We start from the raw sequence: 23,780 nt of genomic DNA on the forward strand, positions 1-23,780 counted from the left end.
GCTACTGAGAGTATCTCGCCCGCATGGCAGAGCCTGGCAAGCTACCCGTGAAGTATTCAATATGCCAAACACAGTAACAACAAAGTCGCCAATGGAGATGTTACTGGGCCCGCTCGAGCAGATGAACAACGGGAGGACAGTGACAGTGACAGAGGACTAATGTCATTTCCACAAAATAACTTACTGAAACAAAGAAACTGTTTCAGAAAACTGGTGAAAATAACTATTGTTCAGGAAGAAACATACCTTAAGTTCAAATTCATTGTTACCTTGAAATGTTAAATAATTCAGACTAGTCAGTGTTATATGTCCCACCATATCTGCTGTAGGGTCCTCCAGTCTATTTTGTCTATTTTCACTTGATTTCCTGCTGCAGCTCAGTTGTGATATTCAAAATCCTGTGCGCAAACTGTTGCTTTTACCTTTATCTATTTCCCTTTTACACCCATCTCATACTTACTTTATTGTCACATTCTAAAAGAAAAACATTGATTTTCATTTTTCCCTGTGTAAGCTCTTGCAGCACTTTTTTAATCTTTTAAATTTGTAAGAATTGCTTCATGTTCTGTGTGCAAATGTGAGAAACAAAAGATTTTTTATTTCCCCCTTACTTACCTGATGCAAGTTCTGTTCACCACATGTATCCTCAGTACTTACCTGTTGAATCAGAAACTTATGGCATATTTTATGATTCATTATAAGTTATCTCTCAACTGGGATTTAGAAGGGTGTTCCAGGGGCCTGTTATTTTCTAAACTTGTGTTAATTGTTATTTGTATTGCTTTGTTGGGAAAGATCTGTAGGTTTCATAATATTCATAAAAGTTTGTAAATCTGTGGTATTATCTTTGGGATATTGGTTCTCATACCAAATTTGACAAATCCATGCTTCATAAATTTTGATTATTTTTCTTTCAAAAAACAATGCAAGGTTCTAGTGATAGGCCCTAGAGATAGTACAGGGTGTTAGGCACTTACCTTGTGTCCCACTAAACCTGAACCAAATTCAAATTTTTCTTGATGGGCTCCTGAGCACCCTAGGTATACCTCATCCCCCCACCAAAAGTTACATAGCTTTCTAGTTTGTATTATATTTGGTTTCCTAGAATGTCTTTAGGGGGGATGTGGGGGAGATCCTGCCTGCAGCACATTCCATTATATCATGCTAAGTTGCACTGTCTTCTACCCTTAATTATTCTGTGCTTTTCAGTTTTTTCAAGGACAAAAACTGACATTTATGAAAGTTTCCAACTCTAGGTTCTTAAAGTCATTTTTTTCCTTTTGAAGTAATATATAATGTTGTATTTTCTTTCTTACTTATTTAGAGGTCTACCCCCAGCTGTGTTGAGGGTTTCCTTCTGGTGGGGCACAGTATAAGGTGCTTAGGGATCAAACCCAGGTCAGCCACTTGCAACCCCAGCATCTTACTCCCTTATCTATCCCGCCTGCTTTTCCTTTCCTGAAAACTAAACTGTCACATTTTTACTTTATGAAATTCCATTTACTTTTTAAAATTCCGTTTTCACTGAGTTACGAGAACATTTAGTTGGCTTTGATTGATTTCCTATAGCAATATCCATAACCATCGCCATACTTAAATGATAAGTATTTACCAGTAAAGTGTGCATAGTGCAGTTTGAGCACCTAATGTGCAAGTGAGGAAGAAAGATCTTTTAAATGTTGACTCTTTTTCTCCCTTTAAGTTAGAAAAACAAAAACACAGTTGAAAACAGCAGTGCCATAGCCTTTAGTGAGTAAAGAAAAAGAATTTACATGATTGGTACTGGTTTTGCTCTAATCTTCTGTTTTCTTTCCATAGCAATCATAGGTATAATCAAAATCAGGAGGTAAATATGTTCAGATACTTTGATTTCATAACAGGTCCATGACCATAATGTGAAACTGTCATCATTGTATTCTTGGTTGGAAATTACCAACAACATTGCAAAACAGAAAATTGTAAATTTTCCATAGGTTGATAGTTTGGGGACTGAAGTGCCAGAGAACAAAATGATTTGCCTCCATCTTTTGTAAAAGATAAGACTGTCAAAAACTACATGTGGAAACTACAAAAGCTCTACTTTAATAACTGAAGTATGATTTTATAATTATATGAAATTGCATTTTATATAATTTTCTTACTCAAGTAGAAAATCCAAATCCACGTCAGAAAAAACATTTTCTGCTTGGTTGTTAAAATATTCTGGGAAGTTTTGCTAGGTGGCAGCATATGCTCAATAAAGATGAAGTTTTAGATTAATGACTGAACCCTCTGGATTTTTTTTTAATTTTTCATCAGAAATTTTAAAAAGTATAATTCAGCAATAAAAAATCGTCCAAAAGCCAAATTGGAAATCCTTCTTATGAAAACATAATTTTAACTGAAATATTTAAAAAGTGGAAAATCATTTAACAAATGTCCTTAAACACATTATTTAGCAAATCTCGGTATTTGGTCACAGTAATGCTTAGTTTGATTGACCTTCTTTTCCACTGCAGAAATAATTTTTATATGTTAGAAGTATGTTTTTCTCACACTTTTTTATAATTTTTCTGATGTCCCCAGAAGATGGTATACTATTACATGTGTGTTCTATGTTTTAAAACACTACTTATATGGTGCTATGTTATGTAAATGCGATATAATATACTACACACATCCTAAAAATTACTGTTCTTTTACCACACGTTTCCAGGGTAATTCATATTAATGTATTTATATATCTACATGGGTGTAAAATACATTGCTTATGCTTTATATATAATATGTAATATCTATTTCATCTCCCAAGTAGTATTCTGTTCTTAGTGATATTCAGGTAACAAAGCCATGGGTTTAGGACCAGAGGATAATGCATCAGGGATGTCAAGGCCACTGGTGCTCAGGGGTCTCCAAGCCACCCCAGGTGATGCTCAGGAGGCCTTTGTGGTCCAGGGTATTGAACCTGGGTTTGGTGCAGCCAAGACATGCACCCTAACTCTGTACTATTTCCATGGCCCCTTGTAATATATCTCCTAAATAATGTTTTATAAGAATGTTGCCATTATTTTGTATGCCTTTTCTGCTGGAGGTATGTCTCTGAGTAGATTTCTGAAAGTAGGATTTAGTTAGAGCCCAAGTTTTCTCATTAGATACCAGTTTGCACTATGACTTAGCAATGTAGGAGCGTGTCTATTTTTTCTTCTCAGCCTCCCAAGCAGTATTATATATGTGTGTGTATAAAGTATATAAATGTATACATATATATATATACGTATATATGTGTATCACTGTCACTGTCCTCCCGTTGTTCATCGATTTGCTCGAGCAGACCCAGTAACATTGTGAGACTTGTTGTCACTGTTTGGCATATTGAATATGTCACGGGTAGCTTGCCAGGCTTTGCCATGAGGACGAGATACTCTCGGTGACTTGCCGGGCTCTTCGAGAGGGGCAGAGGAATTGAACTCAATTGAACTCAGGTTGGCCTGGTTGGCCACATGTAAGGCAAGCGCCCTACCCCCTGTGCTATTGCTCCAGCCGTGTGTGTGTGTGTGTGTGTGTGTGTGTGTGTATGTATAAGTATAACTGAGAGATGGGTAATGAAAAAGTAGAAGTTTTAGTGTTTTTGTAGAACAGTAACACTAAGATCTTTCTTTGGCATGCAAGAACTACCTTAGATTGATACCAGCTCTTGGAATAACTGACTTCTGAGAAGATTGAGCCTTGCAGGTTAATTAAAATCAATAGCAAACCACCACCATTAAGTTAGAGCTAGTCAATAAACAAACAAGCAAACAAACCTTTACCAGAGGAGGTAGGCAGATTGACTGTCTGGCAGGTAGGCAACTAGGATTTTTTTTCCTGATTTTATTTTAATAAAGTAATTCACAATAATTTACCACAGTCAGTGTTCCAACACCAGTCCCATCACCATAACACCTTTCCACCGCCTTTAGTTACCCCACCACCCCAAGCCTTTATTACTCCCACCACCCAAGCTGTCATGTGGAGTGGAGTGTAAAAACTCACGTTGCCACTTTAGCGGCCATGCACTCCAGGGATTCTGAGATTTTGGATAGGATGATACAACTTGTGGCTCTCTTGTGAGATTTATTTGTTAGTCACTGGATCATGGCCATTAATGAGTTTAAAAGGTGCTGGAGGTGGTTCATGGGTGTGGCCACCCAGCAGCAGAAAAACAGGGTTATGGGGTGGAGGTGGATTCATTCTCATGCATGAGGGGCTTGAGTCATCAAGCTCTAGTCAGCTAAGATTTGTTCTTTCCTTTGGACTGAAGTTTGCTATTAGTTTGTAGATCAGAAACTTACTACTATTCTGACTCCCCCAAAGAAGACTTCTCTTCTCAAAAGAAAATCCATTAATACCATAATTTTATAAAACTGTGTAAATGAAAGTACTAGTTAATTTTATCTAGTGTAAAATAATAGTGATCACATTGAAAAAGTGTTTTCTGACTGCTTAGAACGAGAACCACAGAAAGGTTCTAGTTCTGTGTTGGCTGTGGTTGAGTCATTCCGTTGTAAATTGGATTTCTCAAGTTCATGAACTGGAGAACCATTCTTTTAGGTTTTTTTTTAGATACTGCTCTTCGGCTTTTTGTGATTTCTTTTTGCTGTGATTATGTTGACTCCTCCCCATATACTCATGGTGTCTTCCCAGCAGGTATTTTAGCTTCACTTAGTTTTTTTGAACAATCTATGCAAGAGATACTGTAGTATTGTAAATAGTACTGTCCTCCCATTGTTCATGGAGCAGGCACCAGTAACATCTCCATTGTGAGATTTGTTACTGTTTTTGGCATTTGGAATATGCCTTGGGAAACTTGCCAGGCTCTGCTGTGTTTGCAGAATACTCTCTGTTAGCTTGCCAGGCTCTCTGAGAGGGACTGAGGAATCGAACCCCGGTTGGCTGCGTGCAAGGGAAACACCCCTACCCACTGTGATATCACTCCAGTCCATGCAAGAGATAATTCAGATTATTTTACCATATCTAGGGGTTTTGTTTTGTTTTTTGTTTTCTTTTGGGGACACACCCGGTGGTACTCAGATTACTCCTGACTCTACACTCAGGAATCAATTTGAACAGGTTTGAGACCATTGGGATGCTAGGGATCCAACCCAGATTGGCTGAATGCAAAGCAAGCGCCCTACCCATTGTGTTATCCCTCCAACCCTCCCCATGTTCAGATTTTACCAGGTTCATTGATATCTTCTTATGTAGGGTTAGTTGACTCCTCCATTTACCAGCACATTCATTTTGTGATGTGTGTTTGTGTAAGACACTCATTTCATTTTGGACTAATAGATTATATTAAATTTGGGGGGGTTTTTTGCTGCTTTGAGTATATTTACAATAATAATGCTTATGATCTTGATGTACATAATTACCATACTGCAACATAACAAGTTTATTTTTCTACGTGTGTTCTAATCATTTTATATTTAGTAAGCATGCAAGACTGATTTTGTGGTGATGGATTGCCTTAATTTTGGTATATTTATAAAGCTCTTTGATTTTGGTATATTTTAAAAGCTCTTTGTTCCTTTGGTTTTGAGTGAGAGTTTGGCAGGGCAGACTATTCGAGGTTGCAAGTTGTCTTTTAGCACTTACAGTGTATCATGCCGTTATGTTCTCTCCTGCAAGATTTCTGCTGAAAAGTTGACACATACTTTTACAAAGGTTCCTGTCTAAGTGATTTGTTTTCCCCTAGAAATATCTTTAGTTTATACTGTCTTTATTGTATTGTCTTGGAGTGTATCATTTCCAACTCTTGCATTTGGATATTTAGTTTCTTCCCCAAATTAGAGGGATTTCCCCCCCTTTTTTTTCTCCTTTCTCTCACTTCCCTCTTTGGGACTTTTGTCTTGTGGGTATTGTTCTTCCAGATATTTTCCTATACAGCTCAGCATAGCATTCATATATTATTTTATTCTTTTATTGCTTATGCTGATCTAGTTGGGCGTTTTCCATTGCCATGTGTTCAATTTGGTGATTCTATCAGCTGCTACTACTTTACTGTTGGTCCTTTGTTATTTAGTTCAATATTGTATTCTTTAGCACCATTATTTTTATTTGAAAATTCTCTTTCTTGTTTCATTGTCACTTTCTTTTTGTTAATTTTTTGTTTGGGGGTCATGCCCTGTGGTGCTCGGGATTACTTCTGGCTCTGTGCTCAGGGATCACTCCTGGTGTGGTCAGAGGACCATATGTGGTGCTAGGAATTGTGCCCTTGTTGGCCCAGTGCAAAGCAAGTGTCCTGCCTGCTGTACTATCACTTGAGCCCCTTCATAATCATTAACTCTTCTTCAGATAGCTTACATAGTTTCACTGAATTTGAATTTTCCCCCAAATTTTTGTTTTGCTCTATGATTTTTGTGATATATTTCTCTATTTCTTTGGTTTGAAATCAGATGTTATTTGAGCTAAACACTCTGACTTAACTTGATATGTATGCCTAATAATAAAGTTGCAGGTTGGAAAGTAAAAGCCTGGTCTTTTTACTCAGGATGCTGTTGCTTTATATTTTGCCACCATTTGCTTTTGGAGACTGAAGCACAGGGTTGGGGCCATGGCCACAAGAATTCAGAGGATTCCCTGAATTTGAACTTCCGTAGAGATCTGCTGTTGGCTGAGCTAAGAGTGCAGTCTGCATCCACCTTTTTTTCTAGACAGTTCATGATCAGGGCTTTCCCAGCAACTCCAGCCTGTCACTGACCCCTCGGCTGTGGTCTGTACCTAATCTGTAGGTTCTGCAGCCCACATCTTTCCCAAGAGTGCAGACAGGAAAGCAGTGGTTGGAGCTGTGGGGTTGGAGTGCTGTCAAGACACAGTACAACAGCGATCAGGATGGATAAGGGGTGGGTGTTTCTTAGGGTCTCTCTCCAGGAGCTGCATGTTAAAAACTGCCTGCCTTAAGACTGCTCTCAGTTCTCTTTCTGAAATTTAGTCCTCGGAAGGAGGGTGCAGTTTTGAAGAGGAAGGAGCAATAACATCAGTATATGTCCTATAACTTCATACCAGAACTTTCCCCAAAAGTCCAGGCTTCTGCTGTCAGAAGGTGCTTTAGACTTTGAGTAGAGGCAGTCACAGTTTAGGTGAATGTGATGTCAGCAACGGTGCCAGGCAAGGATAAATTCTTTTGTTACATAACACAAAGCTGATGGAGCATGCAGTCGCTCATGAGGAGGCTTTAGGTGGAGTGCCATCATTTCCTAATTAACTCCTATAACCAGAACAACTCCTGCTGCTAACAGTGGATGAGATTGGGCTTTCAGTGGGCTAAGCTTAAGTTGTTATTCATTCACTAGGATGAACACATGTTCTGTGCCTAATCACAAGAGTGGTCCAGGGGCCTTAGACACCGCTAATGGTGAGGGAGCAGTATTTCACCCTTAAGCCCTAACGCCTCGATTCTTTTCTAATGATTGGACGTCTGTCCTTAGAGCCTTTGTCTGTTCCCCTAGCCCTCAGCCATCACTACCCTCCTGACCCACTGCTTGCTTGGAGGAAAGCCTCTTCATTTTCTGCGCCTGACTGTGTGTGCTTTCTTCACTGATCAAGCCTCTGGGTGTCAGAGTATCAATCTCCAAAGCACCACTGCATATGCACCAGTCGCACCAATCAAGTGCCCATATAAGTCTGTTATTTTGGGTTTGCAGAGGAGGTGACTCTAGTATCTTGACTTCCATCATCTTGTTGAACTGTTTTTAACCTATTTAAATGTATAGCTTATCACTTGCTATTTATTTTATGAATGATCCTTTCAGAGAAGTGTATCATGAAACCATTACATTGTTTATGAATGTACAGTTCCCCCTTTTGCTTAAATCTAGTCTCAACTTTTCATTTCACTCATCTAAGATTTTTTTCCCAAAATTGGTCTAACTTCAGAGCAGTTTCAAAAAGGCTACTATATCTAGTGGAAATGAAACTTGGTCTGTACATGTTAAAATGCATTTAAAATCAAGTGGATGTTGCTACCTTTATTTAACATAATTATGAACATTTATTATTTTATCATTCACTATGTTAAGACTCAGTGTTAGGTAAAATGGGATACTTCTATTTTTTTTATAACCTAGTGGAAGAAAGATACATAGACATAAGTTACAAGTAAAATAACAAACTTCCTATAATTATTGTGGTAAGTTCTAGATGAAGTATAAATACTTATAAGGGGAAATGTTGGTCCTCTGAGGGAATCCAGAAAAGAACTGATTGACAAGCCAAAAATAAGATGGATATATAGTTAACTAGCTAGCATGGGAGAAGAACATTACTGCTAGGAAAAACAGTTGGTATAAAAACTTAGTGATAGAGGCGAGGACAAAACTGAAAGGCCCATTAGACTATCCTAAGAACAATTGTAAAACATTGAAAAGAATTAAGCAGTGCTGTATTCTGATGGTTATGGATTCTTGATTGTAGAAGGACAAGAATGGATAAGAAACCAGTAACTCAGCCAAAAGAGTTAGGTTGGGATAGAAAAAAGGTATCTTTTGACAGGTTGGAGATAAGCTAATAGGACTTAATCTCATGTGAAGGATTTATAAAAGAGTTAACTTATAATAAACACCAGGTGTATAATTAGAACCTTTGTTTGAAATAATGAAATAAGAAAAACTAATCAAAAAGAATACATTTGGGGGGTGGAATGATAGTACTGTGGGTAGGGCATTTGCCTTACACGTGACCAACCTGGGTTCCATCCCTGACTTTTCATTTTGTCCCTGGAGCAACACCAGGAGTAATTCCTGAGTGCAAAGCCAGAAATAATCCCTGAGCATCGCTGGATATGATCCAAACACACACACACACACACACACACACACACACACACAAGAATACATTTGGAGTGAAGAACATGGGTTCTTCACTGGAAAGAACAAACAAGAACATGAAGAATAAGTATGAGTTTGAGCTGAATTTAAGTTCATGCAAAAGATGTCAAATGATATTGGGTGCACTTTGGTCTGAATTAAGGAGATGTCTCAGTTAAAGGTGGAATTTTTTCGTCATCTTTGTTTAGTTAACAAACTTTTATTAACACAGAAGCATATGTCTCATTAATAAACTTGCATTCGTGGCAGTGGAAAAATGATAGTTGCCACCTGATATTTTCTCCATGAAAGTGAAAAGGGGAAAATACAATGATGTTCGGACGAGCTCCACGCATGAAGGAGCCGGCAGAGGAACCCAGGTGTGCGGGACCCAGGGCGTAGATCTCCAAGCCTGCTCGGATTGGGACTGGACCTCCTCCACCCAGATCCCCCATCTTCCAGTATGTAGGCGTTAACACCCACCAACTTCCCCCGGCGCCATGTAATCCCATCAACGGCCAAGACCCAGAGACTATAAAACTCGGCTCCCGGAAGCTACCAAAAGTATACTGTCCACAGGGCAGATTCTGGCAAACTCCCCATGGAGTATTTAATATGCCAAAAACCAGTAACAATGATGAGTTTCATTCTCCTGACCCTGAAAGAGCCTCAAATGTGGTATTTTCTAAAATCCTAGGGCTAGGACGAAGGAGACGTTACTGATGCCTGCTCAAAGAAATTGATGAACAGGATGACAGTGATACAGTGACAGTTTCAGGAAAACTAGTCACTGTCACTGTCCTCCCGTTGTTCATCGATTTGCTCGAGCGGGCCAGTAACATCTCCATTTTGAGACTTGTTGTTACTGTTTGGCATATTGAATACGTCATGGGTAGCTTGCCAGGCTGTGCCGTGCAGTAGCTTGCTGGGCTACTAGTAAAAATTTCAAATAATTTTAGAATAAATTGACTGTGCAAAAATTTTAGGATTATTAGATTAGAAAGTTAGAGGCTCATTTGAGGTTAGAATGAACCTTTATTTAAGCATTTGGACTGCAGTGAGTCCTGAGATAGAACCAAGGTCTGCTGCACATAAGACAATCACCTTAATATCTGTACTATCTCCTTGGCTAAGGATGTATAATAGGTAGAATATCACATGTATTTCTCAGCTATTGGGGTTTTATGATAATTCAAAAAAATTTTTTTCAGGATTAAGATTTTCCTAATCAAAGGGATAAAAGACTTTAAGGTATTGACAGGTTTAATCATTTGCTTAAACTAAATAAGGGGAGTAAAGATAGAAGGGATTAACCTTTTGAGAGGAAGTATAAGTCAGTGGTGCAGATGCTAGTGAGGTCAAAGGTGTTTTAGTGGGTGGAATTGAACAAACAAGCCAATAGAAGTTGTGATCTTATTGGGAAATATTTGAATTCATGGTTTTAAAAATAGACTAGTGACAAGGACTAATAGAGGGACCATGAAAGTGGGTGACTGAGATAGATTAGATTAGGTCATTAGAAAAGATAAAATTAAGAAGAGAGGAAAGATATTAGATCATTCAAGTGGTTATCTACATTAATGTTTCTCAACTGGCTCCACATGGTTCCCTATGTACCTCAGGATATTCCAAGGAGCCACAGGTGAAAATTGTGTAAATAGAGAGGAAGGAAACAAGGTTGAAAATGGACCGTGGTCAGAAAAGATTGAGAAACACTGGTCTACATCACCGGAATGATGGCAACACTTAGGGAGGAAATTGCAAATGGGCTTCTTGAAGAAACAGGGTAATATTCATATTATTTTGGAAAGAATTCAAGGGATTGTGTATGCCAAACAGTCTTGCAAGGCACAGAAAAAATGATATGAAAATTGCAAGGCTTCTGTTCTCTAGAAGCTCAGTTTAAAGTAACGGTTATATAAACAGTTGTGTAATTGCTGATAAAGAGGAAAGGAGATTAATACTACCTACTATAATTAATATTACCCTATAATGGGGACCCGAGACATGGGAGTATTTATCTCTAACTGACACAGTCATTGTAGGTATTATAGAAAAGACTAAATCAGTAAATTTTATCTAGTTCCTAATGTAAAGAATGGGAAGAACAATTCAGGATTGTAAAATGTTTGACTCCTGCCCTGTGTTTGATAAATAAACTCAAAATGATAACATCCTATTAAGTACTAGTAAACATGTAGCTCTTCTTAATAGTATTTTTATTTTTTTAGTCCTTTTAATATTGTTCTCAGAGTTCATCATTATTCTTTAATGGGAAAGTTTAGTATTTGTGTGTTCGTTTATCTAATGTCCCCATGTGTTTGTTGAGTTTACTTTTAAGTTTATACTTGAAAAAAAAAGTTTATACTTGAGTCCGTCTACTACTAAAAGTAAATAGAGTGCTTTGAGTAAGTGATATATGATCATGTTCGTTCATTTGTTTTGTTAAAATACAAACACTTCATAGTAGATTAAATTCTTTCCATTATGGGTGAGACTTTTCTAAAGCTAAAGCATATGACTATGAATATAATGATAGTTGATTTTAGAGCACATTCACAGTTCATTATGTTACAAATCCCGTAAGATTTAGTGTATTAAAATACTAATCACTGGAAATGCTTAATTCTTAAAAAGATCAAAAATTGTTTCTTATAACTTCTCAGAGTTTTAAAATACTGATTTATTCTTTACACTGTTTACGGAAAAGGTTTGAGTTTATTAACTTATAAAATAGTTAATCCCAAAGTTTGGTTAAAGTGGTACACTAGTATACCATTGTTATCTGTAACAATAAGATTCAACTTGAAGTATATTTCTTCTTGATTAAAGATGTTGTTTTTGGCTTTTTTTTCCTCAAAGGTCGTGAAGATGAGAAAAGAAGTGAAGAGAATCCGAGTGTTGGTTATCCGGAAACTTGTTAGGAGTGTTGCCAGACTGAAGTCAAAAAAGTTAGTAATTTAAAGTAATAGTCCTATCACTAGTAACACTGTAGCACTGTCCTCCTGTTGTTCATAGATTTTCTCTGAGCAGGCACCAGTAACATCTCCATTGTGAGACTTGTTACTGTTTTTGGCATATCAAATACGCCATGGGTAGCTTGCCAGGCTGTTACTCATTACTTATAGCACAAAGCATTACTGCCAGCTTGCCATGCGGGCAGGTTACTCATTACTTATAGCACAAAGTTGTTTTTATTCAACATTTACGAAATTTGAGGGTGGGAACAATTAAATATCTTATTACTCATACAGAGCATTGATTCATTTGGAGAAAGGAGCTGGGTAATATAAAATTAAGTTGTGTCAGCATATCTTTATAGAACTTGGACCATATTTATTTAAGATACATGATGAATTTGCCTACTAGTCTTTTTTTAACACTTTTTTTTGGTCTTTTATTTTTTAATTTTTTCTGTTGCTGCAGGTTGAACCCAGGACTTTGTTTAATTATGAGCATGTATTGTTACAGCAGAGCCACATCCCTAGCTCAGAAAAACAGTGGGAGATGCCATGGGTTATAGATTCTGTGGTGTTTCTTTTTCTGTTTGTTTTTGCCTTTTCACTGTGACAGAGATGGAGCACAGGGTCTCATATAAAGTTCTTTACCACTGAGCTGCATCCCTGGGCCTTTTCCTTGTGTAAAGATTAAAAAAATGTTTTACACCGTGGGGGATGGGTGACTGTTAAGCCCTGAGCATCACCAGGTGTGTGGCACCAAAATAAGAAAATTTTTAAAAGGAATGGTGTTTTGTTGAATAAAATTCTTACTTTTCCTAACGGCATATTGAAGTTTTGGTTTTTGTTTTGCAGGGGTTCTGAAGATGCCCTATTAAAAAACCAAAGACGGGCTCAGAGATTACATGAAGAAATCCATGCCATGAAGGTAAGAACAGGGAAGGCAGGATATGCCATGGCTCTTCAGACAGCATTTTTTCCTCTTTTTTTAGTGAAACACCATAAGTTACAGTTGTAGACTAATAAACTTTCGTGCTTGGGTTTCAGTTATACAATGATAGAGTACCCATCCCTCCATTAGTGCCCATTCTCTACCACCAATGATCCCAGTAGCCTTCCCACCTCCTCCCCCTACCCCTCCCTGCCTCTGTGGCAGAGCATTCCCTTTTGCTCTCACTTTCCTTTAGGGTGTTGTGGTTTGCAATAGAGGTATTGAGTGGCCATCGTGTTTGGTAGATAGTCTACTTTCAGCACACATTTCGCATCCCGAGTGAATCCTCCAAACATTCTTTACTTGGTGTTCCCTTCTCTATCTGAGCTGCCTCCGCCCCCCTGCAGTGTGCTGCTGGCTTCCAAGCAGACCTGGTACTCATCTCAACTATTCTTGGGTGTTCATCTCACATTCTGTTACTTTATATTCCCCAGATGAGTGCAGTCTTTCTATGTCTGTCTCTCTCTTTCTGTCTCATTTCACTTAGCAGGATACTTTCCATGTAGAACCACTTGTATGTAAATTTCATGACTTCATCTTTTCTAACAGCTGCATAGTATTCCATTATGTAGATGTACCAAAGTTTCTTTAACCTGTCATCTGTTCTCGGGCACTCGGGTTTTTTCCAAATTTCAGCTGTTGTGAGCAGTAGTTGATACAGTGTCTACCTGATTCTGTTATGGTATGCTTTGTGGCCCAGCACATGGTCTATTCTGGCAAATGTTCCATGTGCACTGGAAAAAAATGTATATTCTTTTTGGGGGGTATATAAAGTCCTGTATAGATTGATTAGCCCTCTCCCATTTTTTCCTTCAGAGCCAGTATTTCCTTGCTGAGTTTTAATCTTCTTGATCTATCCAGAGGTGATAAGGCAGTGTTGAATCTCGAGCTACTATTGTGTTGCTCGCAATGTCCTTCTTAAGGTCTGTTAGCAGTTGTAGGTATTTGACTGGTCCCTCGGTGGGTACATATACGTTTAAGAGTGTGATTTCTTCCTGCTTTACATATCCCTTGATTAATAAAAAATGGCCTTCACCGTCCCTTCTAATCTTTTGCAACCTGAAATCTGTGTTGTCCGATACTAGTAAGGCCACCCCAGCTTTTTTGAGGGGATTGTTTGCTTGCAGGATTGTTTTTGATCCTTTGACTTTGAGTCTGTTTGTTTGTTCAACTGTTGAGATGTGTTTCTTGTAGGCAGCAGAATGTTGGGTTCTGTCTCTGAATCCATTTTGCCACTCTGTGTCTCCCTAATTGGTGAATTTAGACCATTGATGTTGAGCGAGATTATTGTTATGGGGTTTTGTGTCATCTTTCTATAAGGGGTTATTGTGCTTTTCGGGGTTTGTTTTGTCTTACAATAGCCCCTTTAGCCCTTCTTTTAGGTTTGGTTTTGAGTCTATGAAGTTTCTGAGCTTTTGTTTATCCACAAAATAGTGTACTGTTCCTTCAAATTTGAGTAAGTATTTAGCCAGATAGATTATTCTTGGTGAAGCGTTCATTTCAGTGAGATTTTTCACTATATCCCACCATTGCCTTTGGGCTTGGAGGGTTTCCTCTGATAGGTCTACTCTAAATCTAAGGGGTGCTCCTTTGTATGTGATTTCCTTCTTTGCCCTTGCTGCTTGCAGTATTGTGTCTCCATCGGCAGCATCGATCATTCTAACTATGATATGTCTTGGAGTGTTTTTGTTAGGGTCTCTTTTAGCTGGCACCCTCTGGGCTCCTTGAATCTGGATGCCTGCATTCTCCAGCTCTGGGAACTTTTCAGCAATGATTTCTTTAACTGTGGCTTTTCATTGGGATTGCTCCCCTGACCTTCTGGTACTCCAATGATTCTAATGGTGCTCCTCTTGAATTCATCCCCTAAGACTCTGATTCTCTCTAGATCTATTTTGAGGTCTCTTCCTAATTTTTGTTGTTGTCTGTGGGCTTCATGCAGCTCATCTTCCAGCTCACTGATTCTGTCTTCGGCTGTAGCCATTCTCCTTTTGAGGGCACACACTGAGTTTTTTATATCATCTACCGAATCCTTTATTTGTGACACTTCTGTGCATAGCTTTTCTATTTCTTCTCTCATTTCTTCCTGTATTTTCTTGATTGTCCTATCCATAATTTCTTTCATATCCTCCTTTAATTTACTGGAAATCTGTCCCACCATTTCTTTGAGTTCATCGAACATCTTCATTTCTTCATCTCTGAATTCTCTGAATTTATTGGAGAGCTCACATTTGTCAGTAACACCTATTGAGGCTTCTGGACTCTTTTCATCGTCCCCTCCTCATGGTGGGGATTTGCGCTGTTTCTTCATGTTGTTGTGGTGGTATGGAGGCTGAGTTGTGACACCAGCTTGCTGGGTATGGGTAATATAACTGCTGCTACGTGAGCAGCAGCTGGCCCCAAAATAGGCCACGCCCACTGCTGCAGAGGCCAGGACACTACAGGTACCTGGGTGGGAGTGGAGTATACAGACCTGGGAGAGGGAGAAAACTGTGCGCGATATTAGGGACGGACAAACAGGAAGGTGCTTGGGGAGGGGAGGGGAGGCCGCCCAGGGTCCGAGAGGACACCTGGGGCTGGGGAGGTGGCGTCCCAGGTTCGATTATTCACTGACCTGGGAGAGGGAGAAAACTAGGTATGACGTTGGGGACAAACAGCCAAATCGCGTTTTGTATGTGTATATGGTTACTTGAATATTATTGAGAGTTTGAATGAGAGCTTGAATATATTTTGAGAATTGACTAAGACTTTATATTTGTATGGGCCAGTTTGGTGAAAAAATGTAGCACATTTAAAACAAATTTAGATGTTTAAGCTTGTGTTTTTCCTTTTTAAAAAATCTGAATTAAAGTTTTAGACTAATTAAATACTTTGCCAGTCTAAACTCATCTCAGCATGCCTCAATGCCTGTGGTCTTATTTTTACTGCAACTTTAGGTATCAAGAATTAAAGTGTTCATCATATTATTTGGTCATGTGGATGGTAATATTGGTGGCTGACATCATGCTTTTGCCATTGCCAGTGCTATAAATTTTTGCATGGTGGTGTCAGCATTTTATTCAGCTCTGTAGTAACTTGAAATAAAATTAGTATTGAACTAAAATGATGTGTATTTTTGTTTCTTTCAGCCAGACTCTTCACTAGAATAATTTTTAGGTCTCCATTGCAGCTCTTACTTTGTGGAAACTTTCATTTACCAAATGACATAGTATTAAATGTCTAGGAGACTGTTTTATTGCAGAACTTAAATACAACATTTGGTACCAGTAATTATTTTAATTGCAGGGTCATTTTGCAAGTAAGTTTGGCTATACATTTTGGTTTAACTTCAAGTTTTCAGATAGATAAAAGAGCAAGAGACTTCTCTAACAATATCTTAATTGAGTTTGATTATCAGAACTCACCATTTTTTTCCTTTTTAAGAACTGCAAAGCGTTTGGTAGGATAGAACTATCATTGTTCATTTGAATAAAGACAGATATAAAGGTTTATTTGTTTTTTGTGGATTCTTTTTATTTGTCCCCCTTTCCCTCTGCAGGCCTGCAAAATTCATGAAATCTGTTTGATTTTTTTTTCTTTTCGAAGTTTTAATCCCCCCCATACACTATTAATCTATTCAGTCAAAATAGTCTGTCAATTATATTTTGTGTGATAATTATTTGGGGGCTTATATATGAATTAAGTTTTTTCATACATATTTTAATTTTTGTATGAAATGCCTAAGAGGAATAAAACCTCTTGAGATTCTTCTTTTTGAGAATACCACTAGGCTAAAAAGTTATGATTTATTTTTCTTTCCTTTTCCCTTAACTTAGGTCCTTACTAAATTACATTCTGTACCTAAATTTTTCCCTGTAATTTCTTTGAATCGTCATTTTTGGAGTCCTAAATTATTCGGAGGTTTTGAGCTGCCATGAAATTGCTGATTTTATTTTACCATTGAAAGAATGCTTTATATGTAATGTACTTACATGTAGTGTATAAAGACTTTAGAACAAAAGATACTCATTCTAAAACACTTCCCTTATAATGATGATCAATCTACTTCTTTAAAAAGAAAATTTGGCCTGTTTGATCTATATGTGAAGCTCATTTTCTCCTTCAGCAACTTAATTGTTGAACCTTCTTAGCTTCACTAGTTATCTGTGACGTGACCATGGTTTTCTGTTATTCCTTTGATTCTAAAGTTTAAGCTGGATTAAATTTATATATATATATGTATATATATATATATATAAAATAGAACAGAAAGCATTAGAAAAGCTACATGTTTATGTAGCTTTTGTGTCAAATTCCATTTGTAATTCATGGTTCTTTTATAGATTAGTCAATTTTTCTAAAACAAATAGGTATGTAAAGCAGTTTTTTTGACAGATTGACAGATCATTTATAGTTTCCTAAGAAGATGTTTATCATGTACATGGGAGTATCAAAGAAATAGTACAAAATAGAAAACACACGGTCACAATTAAAATATGGGAAAAACCTATACTTAATCTTTTTCCAGATGAATTTTTTTCTTGGTTCATATACCACTTTATTTTTAGTCTTGTTCATGACATCCTCTTCTGTACTTGCTCTCTATGATAATAGGGTATTTTGTTGCAAGATTTTCAGTCCCTCAATAAGAGACCCGGAGATAATTTTTAGCAATGAGAGTTTTGGATTTTTTGGACAAGGGGTAAAAAATCCACAAACCTGATTTTTATTAATCTGTAGGTTTTCAGGTTCTGTTTTATAGTCTGTAATATAAAATACAAAAACTTTACAGCTTTTAATAGTACTCATACTTTTACCTTTTATAGTAATAGGAATACTGGCTTCTGAATCTGTTCCTTTATTTTGAAATATTAAAATAATTTAACAGCTTTTTACAAATTCTGAGCTATGGAACTGAAAAGTGGGTGTTAAAAATTGGGGCTGGAGTGATAGCACCACGGGTAGGGCATTTGCCTTGCACGCGGCAGACCCGGGTTTGATTCCCAGCATCCCACATGGTCCCCTGAGCACCACCAGGAGTAATTCCTGAGCGCAGAGCCAGGAATAACCCCTGTGCATCGCTGGGTGTGACCTAAAAAGCAAAAAAAAAAGTAGGTGTTGTCCTGGTCCGAGTGAGCATGGTTTAAGTGAATGCTCTGGATGGAAGGGCATCCTGTTCACAATGATTCCCTTACTCTGATCAGAGATACCTACAGGCCAGGTGTTGGCCAACCAAGACTCTAACTGGAATAAACCGCTCGGAAGAGAAATGAATTTTTTTTAATGGTTAATCTAAGAAGAGTTTTAAATCTTTATTTAGATGCTTCGTGTTGTCTTTGGAGTCAGAAATATTCTGTGGGCATAAACTCTTGCTTATGTCAATTAGCCTATAGTAAATGTACTTTGATTATAAAAAAAAAAAAAAAAGTAGGTGTTAAAATTTAAGGCATACACTGAAATCCGTCAAGTTCAAGTTGTTATTCTTCAACAAAAAGAATAATAGCTAGGTTTTTTTAGCTATTATGTGCAGGTATTATAATGTTTTATTATATTCATTATAATAAAATGTGAACAAGCCAGATTCTGAAAAAGATTCAGTCCATCGACCGTATCTACACGATTACTAAGCTCATTGAGGTTTCTCAGGAGTTCAAGATGCCGCTCTGTCTAACGTTCATTGATTTAAAGAAGGCCTTTGATTCTGTTGAGACGGAAGCGGTCATTGAAGCCCTAGCGAATCAGCGTGTACAAACTCAATACATCAGGATCCTTCGTGAGCTCTATTGCGGATTCACTACTAGGATCTCACCATTCTGCAAAGAAGTAATTGTTGATGTCAAGAGAGGGGTTCGGCAGGGTGATACCATTTCACCAAAACTCTTCAGTGCCACCCTCGAGAACATCATGCAACGACTGGAATGGGAAGGAATGGGAGTGAAGATAGATGGTCGGCAACTACACCACCTCCGCTTTGCTGATGACATCGTTCTAATAACACCAAACATCAGGCAAGCCCCACAAATGCTGACCAACTACAACCATGAGTGTGGAAAGGTCAGACTGCAGCTGAATCTTATGAAGACAATGTTTATGAGAAACAGCCTCGTTCCTGACGCTCCATTCGCTCTCAACAGAACCACCATCTCTGAATGCAACAGTTATATATACCTAGGTCGAGAAATCAACATGATGAATGACCTGGCACCTGAGTTGCGCAGGAGGAAGAGAGTGGCTTGGAATGCCTTCAAGAGCGTTGAAGAAATAACTAAGAGGACAAAGAACCTCCAGCTACGAGCACATCTCTTCGATTCCACTGTTCTTCCTGCATTAACATATGCCTCAGAGACCTGGGCCCTACGAAACAGGATGAGAACGCTATTCGGGTCTCTCAAAGAGGAATCGAAAGAGTTATGCTTGGAATATCACGATTCACTCAGATGAGAGATAGAATCCGGAGTTCTGATCTCCATCAACACTCAAGAATCAGGGACGCTGTCTCATTTGCCAAGGCATCAAAAATCAGATGGGCTGGACACGTAATGAGGTTTACAGACAACCGCTGGACTAGAGCCATTACTGACTGGATTCCACGGGACATCAAAAGATTGCGTGGACGCCCACCAACAAGATGGTCAAGACCCTGAATGATCGGTTCGAGGCTCTGCATGTTCCTAGAACGAACAGACGCCATTGGGCTACGCTAGCACGCAACAGGGATGAATGGAGACGTTACTGGCGCCCGCTCAAGTAAATCGATGAATAACGGGGGATCAAGTGATCAAGTGATTTTATTCATTATCCCATGAAGTAGAGATTATTATCCCTGATGTGCAGACTGGAAAACTAAGGCATAACAGAGAGAGGCAGCTGCTCAAGGTTAAATAGTTGTTATGTAGTATACTTCATAAATGATGAAAATGCTAATGGTGCAGTTAACCACACCGCTGCAGCGAGATAAGACCTTCCTAAAATTTATCTGGACTTTATTTTAAAGACACGTTTTTTCTGTTTGCAATTATTAAGTGATTTCTGATGTGATAAGTTGAGACTTTGATGATCCTATAATCTTTTACTCAGTAACAAATGTTCAGTAGTTGAATTTTTTGTTTGGTGCTGACCACATCTCTCGGAGCTTAAAGTTTACTCTAGGCTCTGTGCTGAGGGATCATTGCTGGCAATACTTAGGGAACCATATGTGGTGCCAGAGATTCAAACCAAAGTTGACCTTGTGCAGGGAAAGTGCCCCAACAACCCCTGTACTGTCTTTCCAGTCCTAGGAGCTAAAATTTAACTCTTAATGTTACTTACTATACTTTCAATATGAAAAGTCATGGTTTTTACTGAAGGCTATGTCTTAACAATAGACTAAAATACTTTAATTGGGGTGATTTATGAACCTTTGCTTTTTTGTTTGACTTCATTTTTTTTTTCACAAATACAAAGTTGTTCATGATTGTATTTCAGTCATATAATGTTCCAACATTGGTCCCTTCACCTGTGTACATTTCCCATCACCAATGTCCCCAGTTTACTCCACACACACCACCAAGCCATAGCAGGCTCCCTCTCTCTCACTTGCCCTTCACACCCCCCCATCTCTGTCTTCCCCCTCACTCTCTTTTTCTCCCCCCCCCCATTCTTCCCCCCTCCCTTTTTGTGCATTATGCAATATAGGTACTGAAAAGTGATGTATATCCCTTTACCTCCTTTCAGCTCTCAGTTCTTGTCCAAAGTGATCTTTTCCAACTATTATTGTCTGATCTTTTCCAACTATTATTGTCATAGTTGAACTTTTGCTTCTGAACCACCTTATATTTGAACTTGCTTACAGGCTTGTAACAGAAATACTGTTGCCATTTACAGGGCCAGTCTACATTATTGGCTCAAGCAGTTCTCAGAAGGCCCTAGGCCCCCCAATAGATTCTCAGCCCATTCAGACTAGCAGTTTAATACAAGGATTCAAGGCTATAGTGATGCTCAGGCCATCATATACTTGGGATTGCCTAGACCACCCCAGTGGGCTCAGGGAGGCTCCAGGATTTGTGCACTGCATCCATCTTAACTGCTGTCCTATCTCCTGGCCCATGCACATTAATTTTTTTATCTTGTTTCGTTTAGGGAGCCATACCTGTGATGTTCAGGCATTACTCCTGGTTCTGTGCTTGGGAATCATTCCTAGCTCAGGATGTAGATGTAGGATATAGGTTGCCAGGGATCGAACCTGATTCGGCTGTGTGCAGGACAAGCAACTTACCCTGCTGTACTATCTCTCCAGCCCCTTGCACACTAATTTTTATTTTTAATTAAAAAATGTATAATAGCTTCAATGCAGATAAGCATGCTTAAAGGCTGGAGTGTGTAAACAGGATTTAGAGGTAGGCATTAAGAAAAACGTTTCCCCACAGGGGGATTTCTTTTTTTTTGCTTTTTGTTTTGATTTTTGGTTTTTTTTTTTTTCATGTTTTGTAATTTTGGAAATTTGAACTTACAACCTTGGCAGAATATTCTTACTAAAAGTATCCAGTGCTCTTTCAACTTAATTCAAAAATGTGGACAACCAATACTACTACCATAATTCCTGTGAAATAGTGTAATGATTGAGAAAAGAGGCAAATATTATGACATAGTTTGTTGAAAACACATGGTGAAAGACAAAGGGCCCTAGGAAGAAATAGCAATAAGAGTAGTACACAGGTTGGCGTTAGGAAATGGGATTTTCTTTTTATTCTACTGGAGTATTTGAATTCATAACTAGCATTCTATTATAATGAAAACCCATTTCTTTTCTTACTTTCCTTTATGTTAGAATAACATTTATGTCAGGTACTCAAAGAATATCTTATGATAAAATAAGCTAATATTTTTAATAACATGAATCTGTTGAATTTTCTTGAATGTTAAGTATTTTATTTTAACATTATGCCCATTAAATTATGTAAACTGAAGTATTCTAAGAAATCAAAATGATTCAAAATAATATGTAGTTCACTTTCATTCTCCATTTTTATGAAAACTTGTCTTCCCATATGTCATATCAATCATCTATATGGGCCTCTCCACCAGTATTTGGGAACCCCCCAGGCTATACTCAGTTATGCTCTGGGCCTTCTTGGGGGTATCATAGGTGCTCGGGGTTCAACTAGGGTCCACTGCATTCAGGGCATGCGTTCTGTACTATCTCTTTGACTCTCCCTGTTTCTCTCTGAAATGGGTAATATTATATGTCCAGTAGTGTTTATGATTCATTGCTCTCCTTTTTCACACTAAAATTTAGCCAGTAGTATCCTTTCTAAGCTAGCTTTTTGAGACAACCCCTTTAGCCCCTCCTTTTCTGTCATAGGACAGATGTTGCAGGACCTAAAACGCTTTTTTTTTTTTAAGGAAATAAGATTTGATATAAGAATTGATTTTGACTGGGGGAAGAGGGTAGAGATTGAGAAAAGTATGCAACTAGTTAGTGATATACCACAACGCAATCCCATTGTTGGGCAGTCTCCCAACAATGCTGAGCTGGGAGAAATGAAAATGTATTTAGAGCATTAGGTCTAAAACTGAATATGTGGCATGTACTATCATACAGAGCGTAAAGATCAGTGAGAAAGGTAAAAAGTGTCAGGCTATAAGTCTTTGATTTCATTCTGTATTCAGAATAGTGAAGTAAAATGCCTTGAGGCATCAAAAACTAAGTGTACTATCATAATTCATGACACTATGAGTAAGATAATGCTCAAAAGTTCCCAAACTTATCTGGCCTACGGCCCTTTCTCACCCCTGCACACCCTCCAAATACTAATTCTTCCCGCCCCTCAAAAATCTACCTAGTTTAAGCAAGAAAACAAAGTGTTGTCCATTTGCATTACGCCTCAGTCTGTTACCTCTGCGAAAATCAAAGTTAACTAACTACAGCAGATAGAACAAAAGGTTGGTTGGCACTAACAAGCATGTGAAGTGTAAGCTAGGTGAAGGAAGAAGAAAGAGCCATTTTATTTGGAAGAATCCTTTACCAGTATGATGTCAGCAGTAACCTTCTGAGGTTCCATCTGGTAGAACTGTATTAGTAAGTGATTGAGCAATATTTATGAACTAGAGATTTTGTTGTCATTGGACAGTAACATGATTTTGGCTCTAAAATTATGAGTTAATGCATTTTGATCTGCATTTAAAGTTATGGAATTTTTTCTTTTTTTTTTTCAATTTTTATTAGTGAAACACCATGAGGTATAGTTGTAGACTTATAAATTTTTGTGCTTGGGTTTCAATTAGACAATGTTCAAGTACCATCCCTCCACCAGTGCCCGTTTTCCACCACCACGGATCCCAGTATCCCTCCCACCCCCCATCCCCCCCATCCCACCCTTCCTCTGTGCCAGGGCATTCCCTTTTGTTCTCTCTCTCATATTAGGTGTTGTGGTTTGCAAAAGAGGCAATGGGTGACAATCATGTTTGGTCTATAGTCTACTTTCAGCATGCTTCTCCCATCCTGGGAGGATCCTCCTAACACCTAAAGTTATGGAATTTTTGAACTTACTCTTCACTTTGGTTTGTTGGTGGTGGTGGTGCTGTTTATGATTGTTTTTGATGGGACCTTCCCAAGGCGTGCCCAGATGTGCATGGGCCATGCATTGCAGTGCTTGGGGAACCCTGTCATTCCCCGAATCAGATCTGGGTCCTCGTGCCCACCAGATGTTCACTCCAGCCCTTTGAGTATCTTCCTAGCCCTCTGTTTATGTTAGAAAAGACCTGTCTTGAAATTTATCAGTACTTATATTCCTGAAAAAAAAAAAAATTTAAATACCAGAATTAGTTGTTGCTTATAAAGAAAGGTAAGTATTGCTGTTTGTTTAGTCATTTCACAATTGAATCTTATATGGTAGAAAAGGCACAGTATAAAATTACCATATAAGCATTAACTGATACCTTTTCTTGCACATATATTTAATTATGGTATATTCTGAAACCATCCTCATTTCCTTGGTAGAAGACACATCAAATGCGAATTCTTTTAAAGGAATACATAGTTGTACAATATCAGTA

The 23,780-nt window shown here is 38.2% G+C and overlaps 1 protein-coding gene across 1 annotated transcript in view; it reads left to right on the forward strand.

Annotated features, from left to right (window-relative positions):
* The window catches only part of SRFBP1 (serum response factor binding protein 1), a 45,479-nt gene that overhangs the window by 2,199 nt on the left and 19,500 nt on the right, over positions 1–23,780 (forward strand). The window contains exons 2-3 of the mRNA XM_056124530.1: positions 11,685–11,773; positions 12,635–12,707. Coding sequence (XP_055980505.1) covers positions 11,685–11,773; positions 12,635–12,707 — 162 coding nt within the window. The remainder of the gene's footprint in view (positions 1–11,684; positions 11,774–12,634; positions 12,708–23,780) is intronic.

The sequence above is a fragment of the Sorex fumeus genome, unplaced genomic scaffold, assembly GCF_029834395.1.
Source record: "Sorex fumeus unplaced genomic scaffold, SorFum_2.1 ptg000051l, whole genome shotgun sequence".
NCBI lineage: Eukaryota > Metazoa > Chordata > Mammalia > Eulipotyphla > Soricidae > Sorex > Sorex fumeus.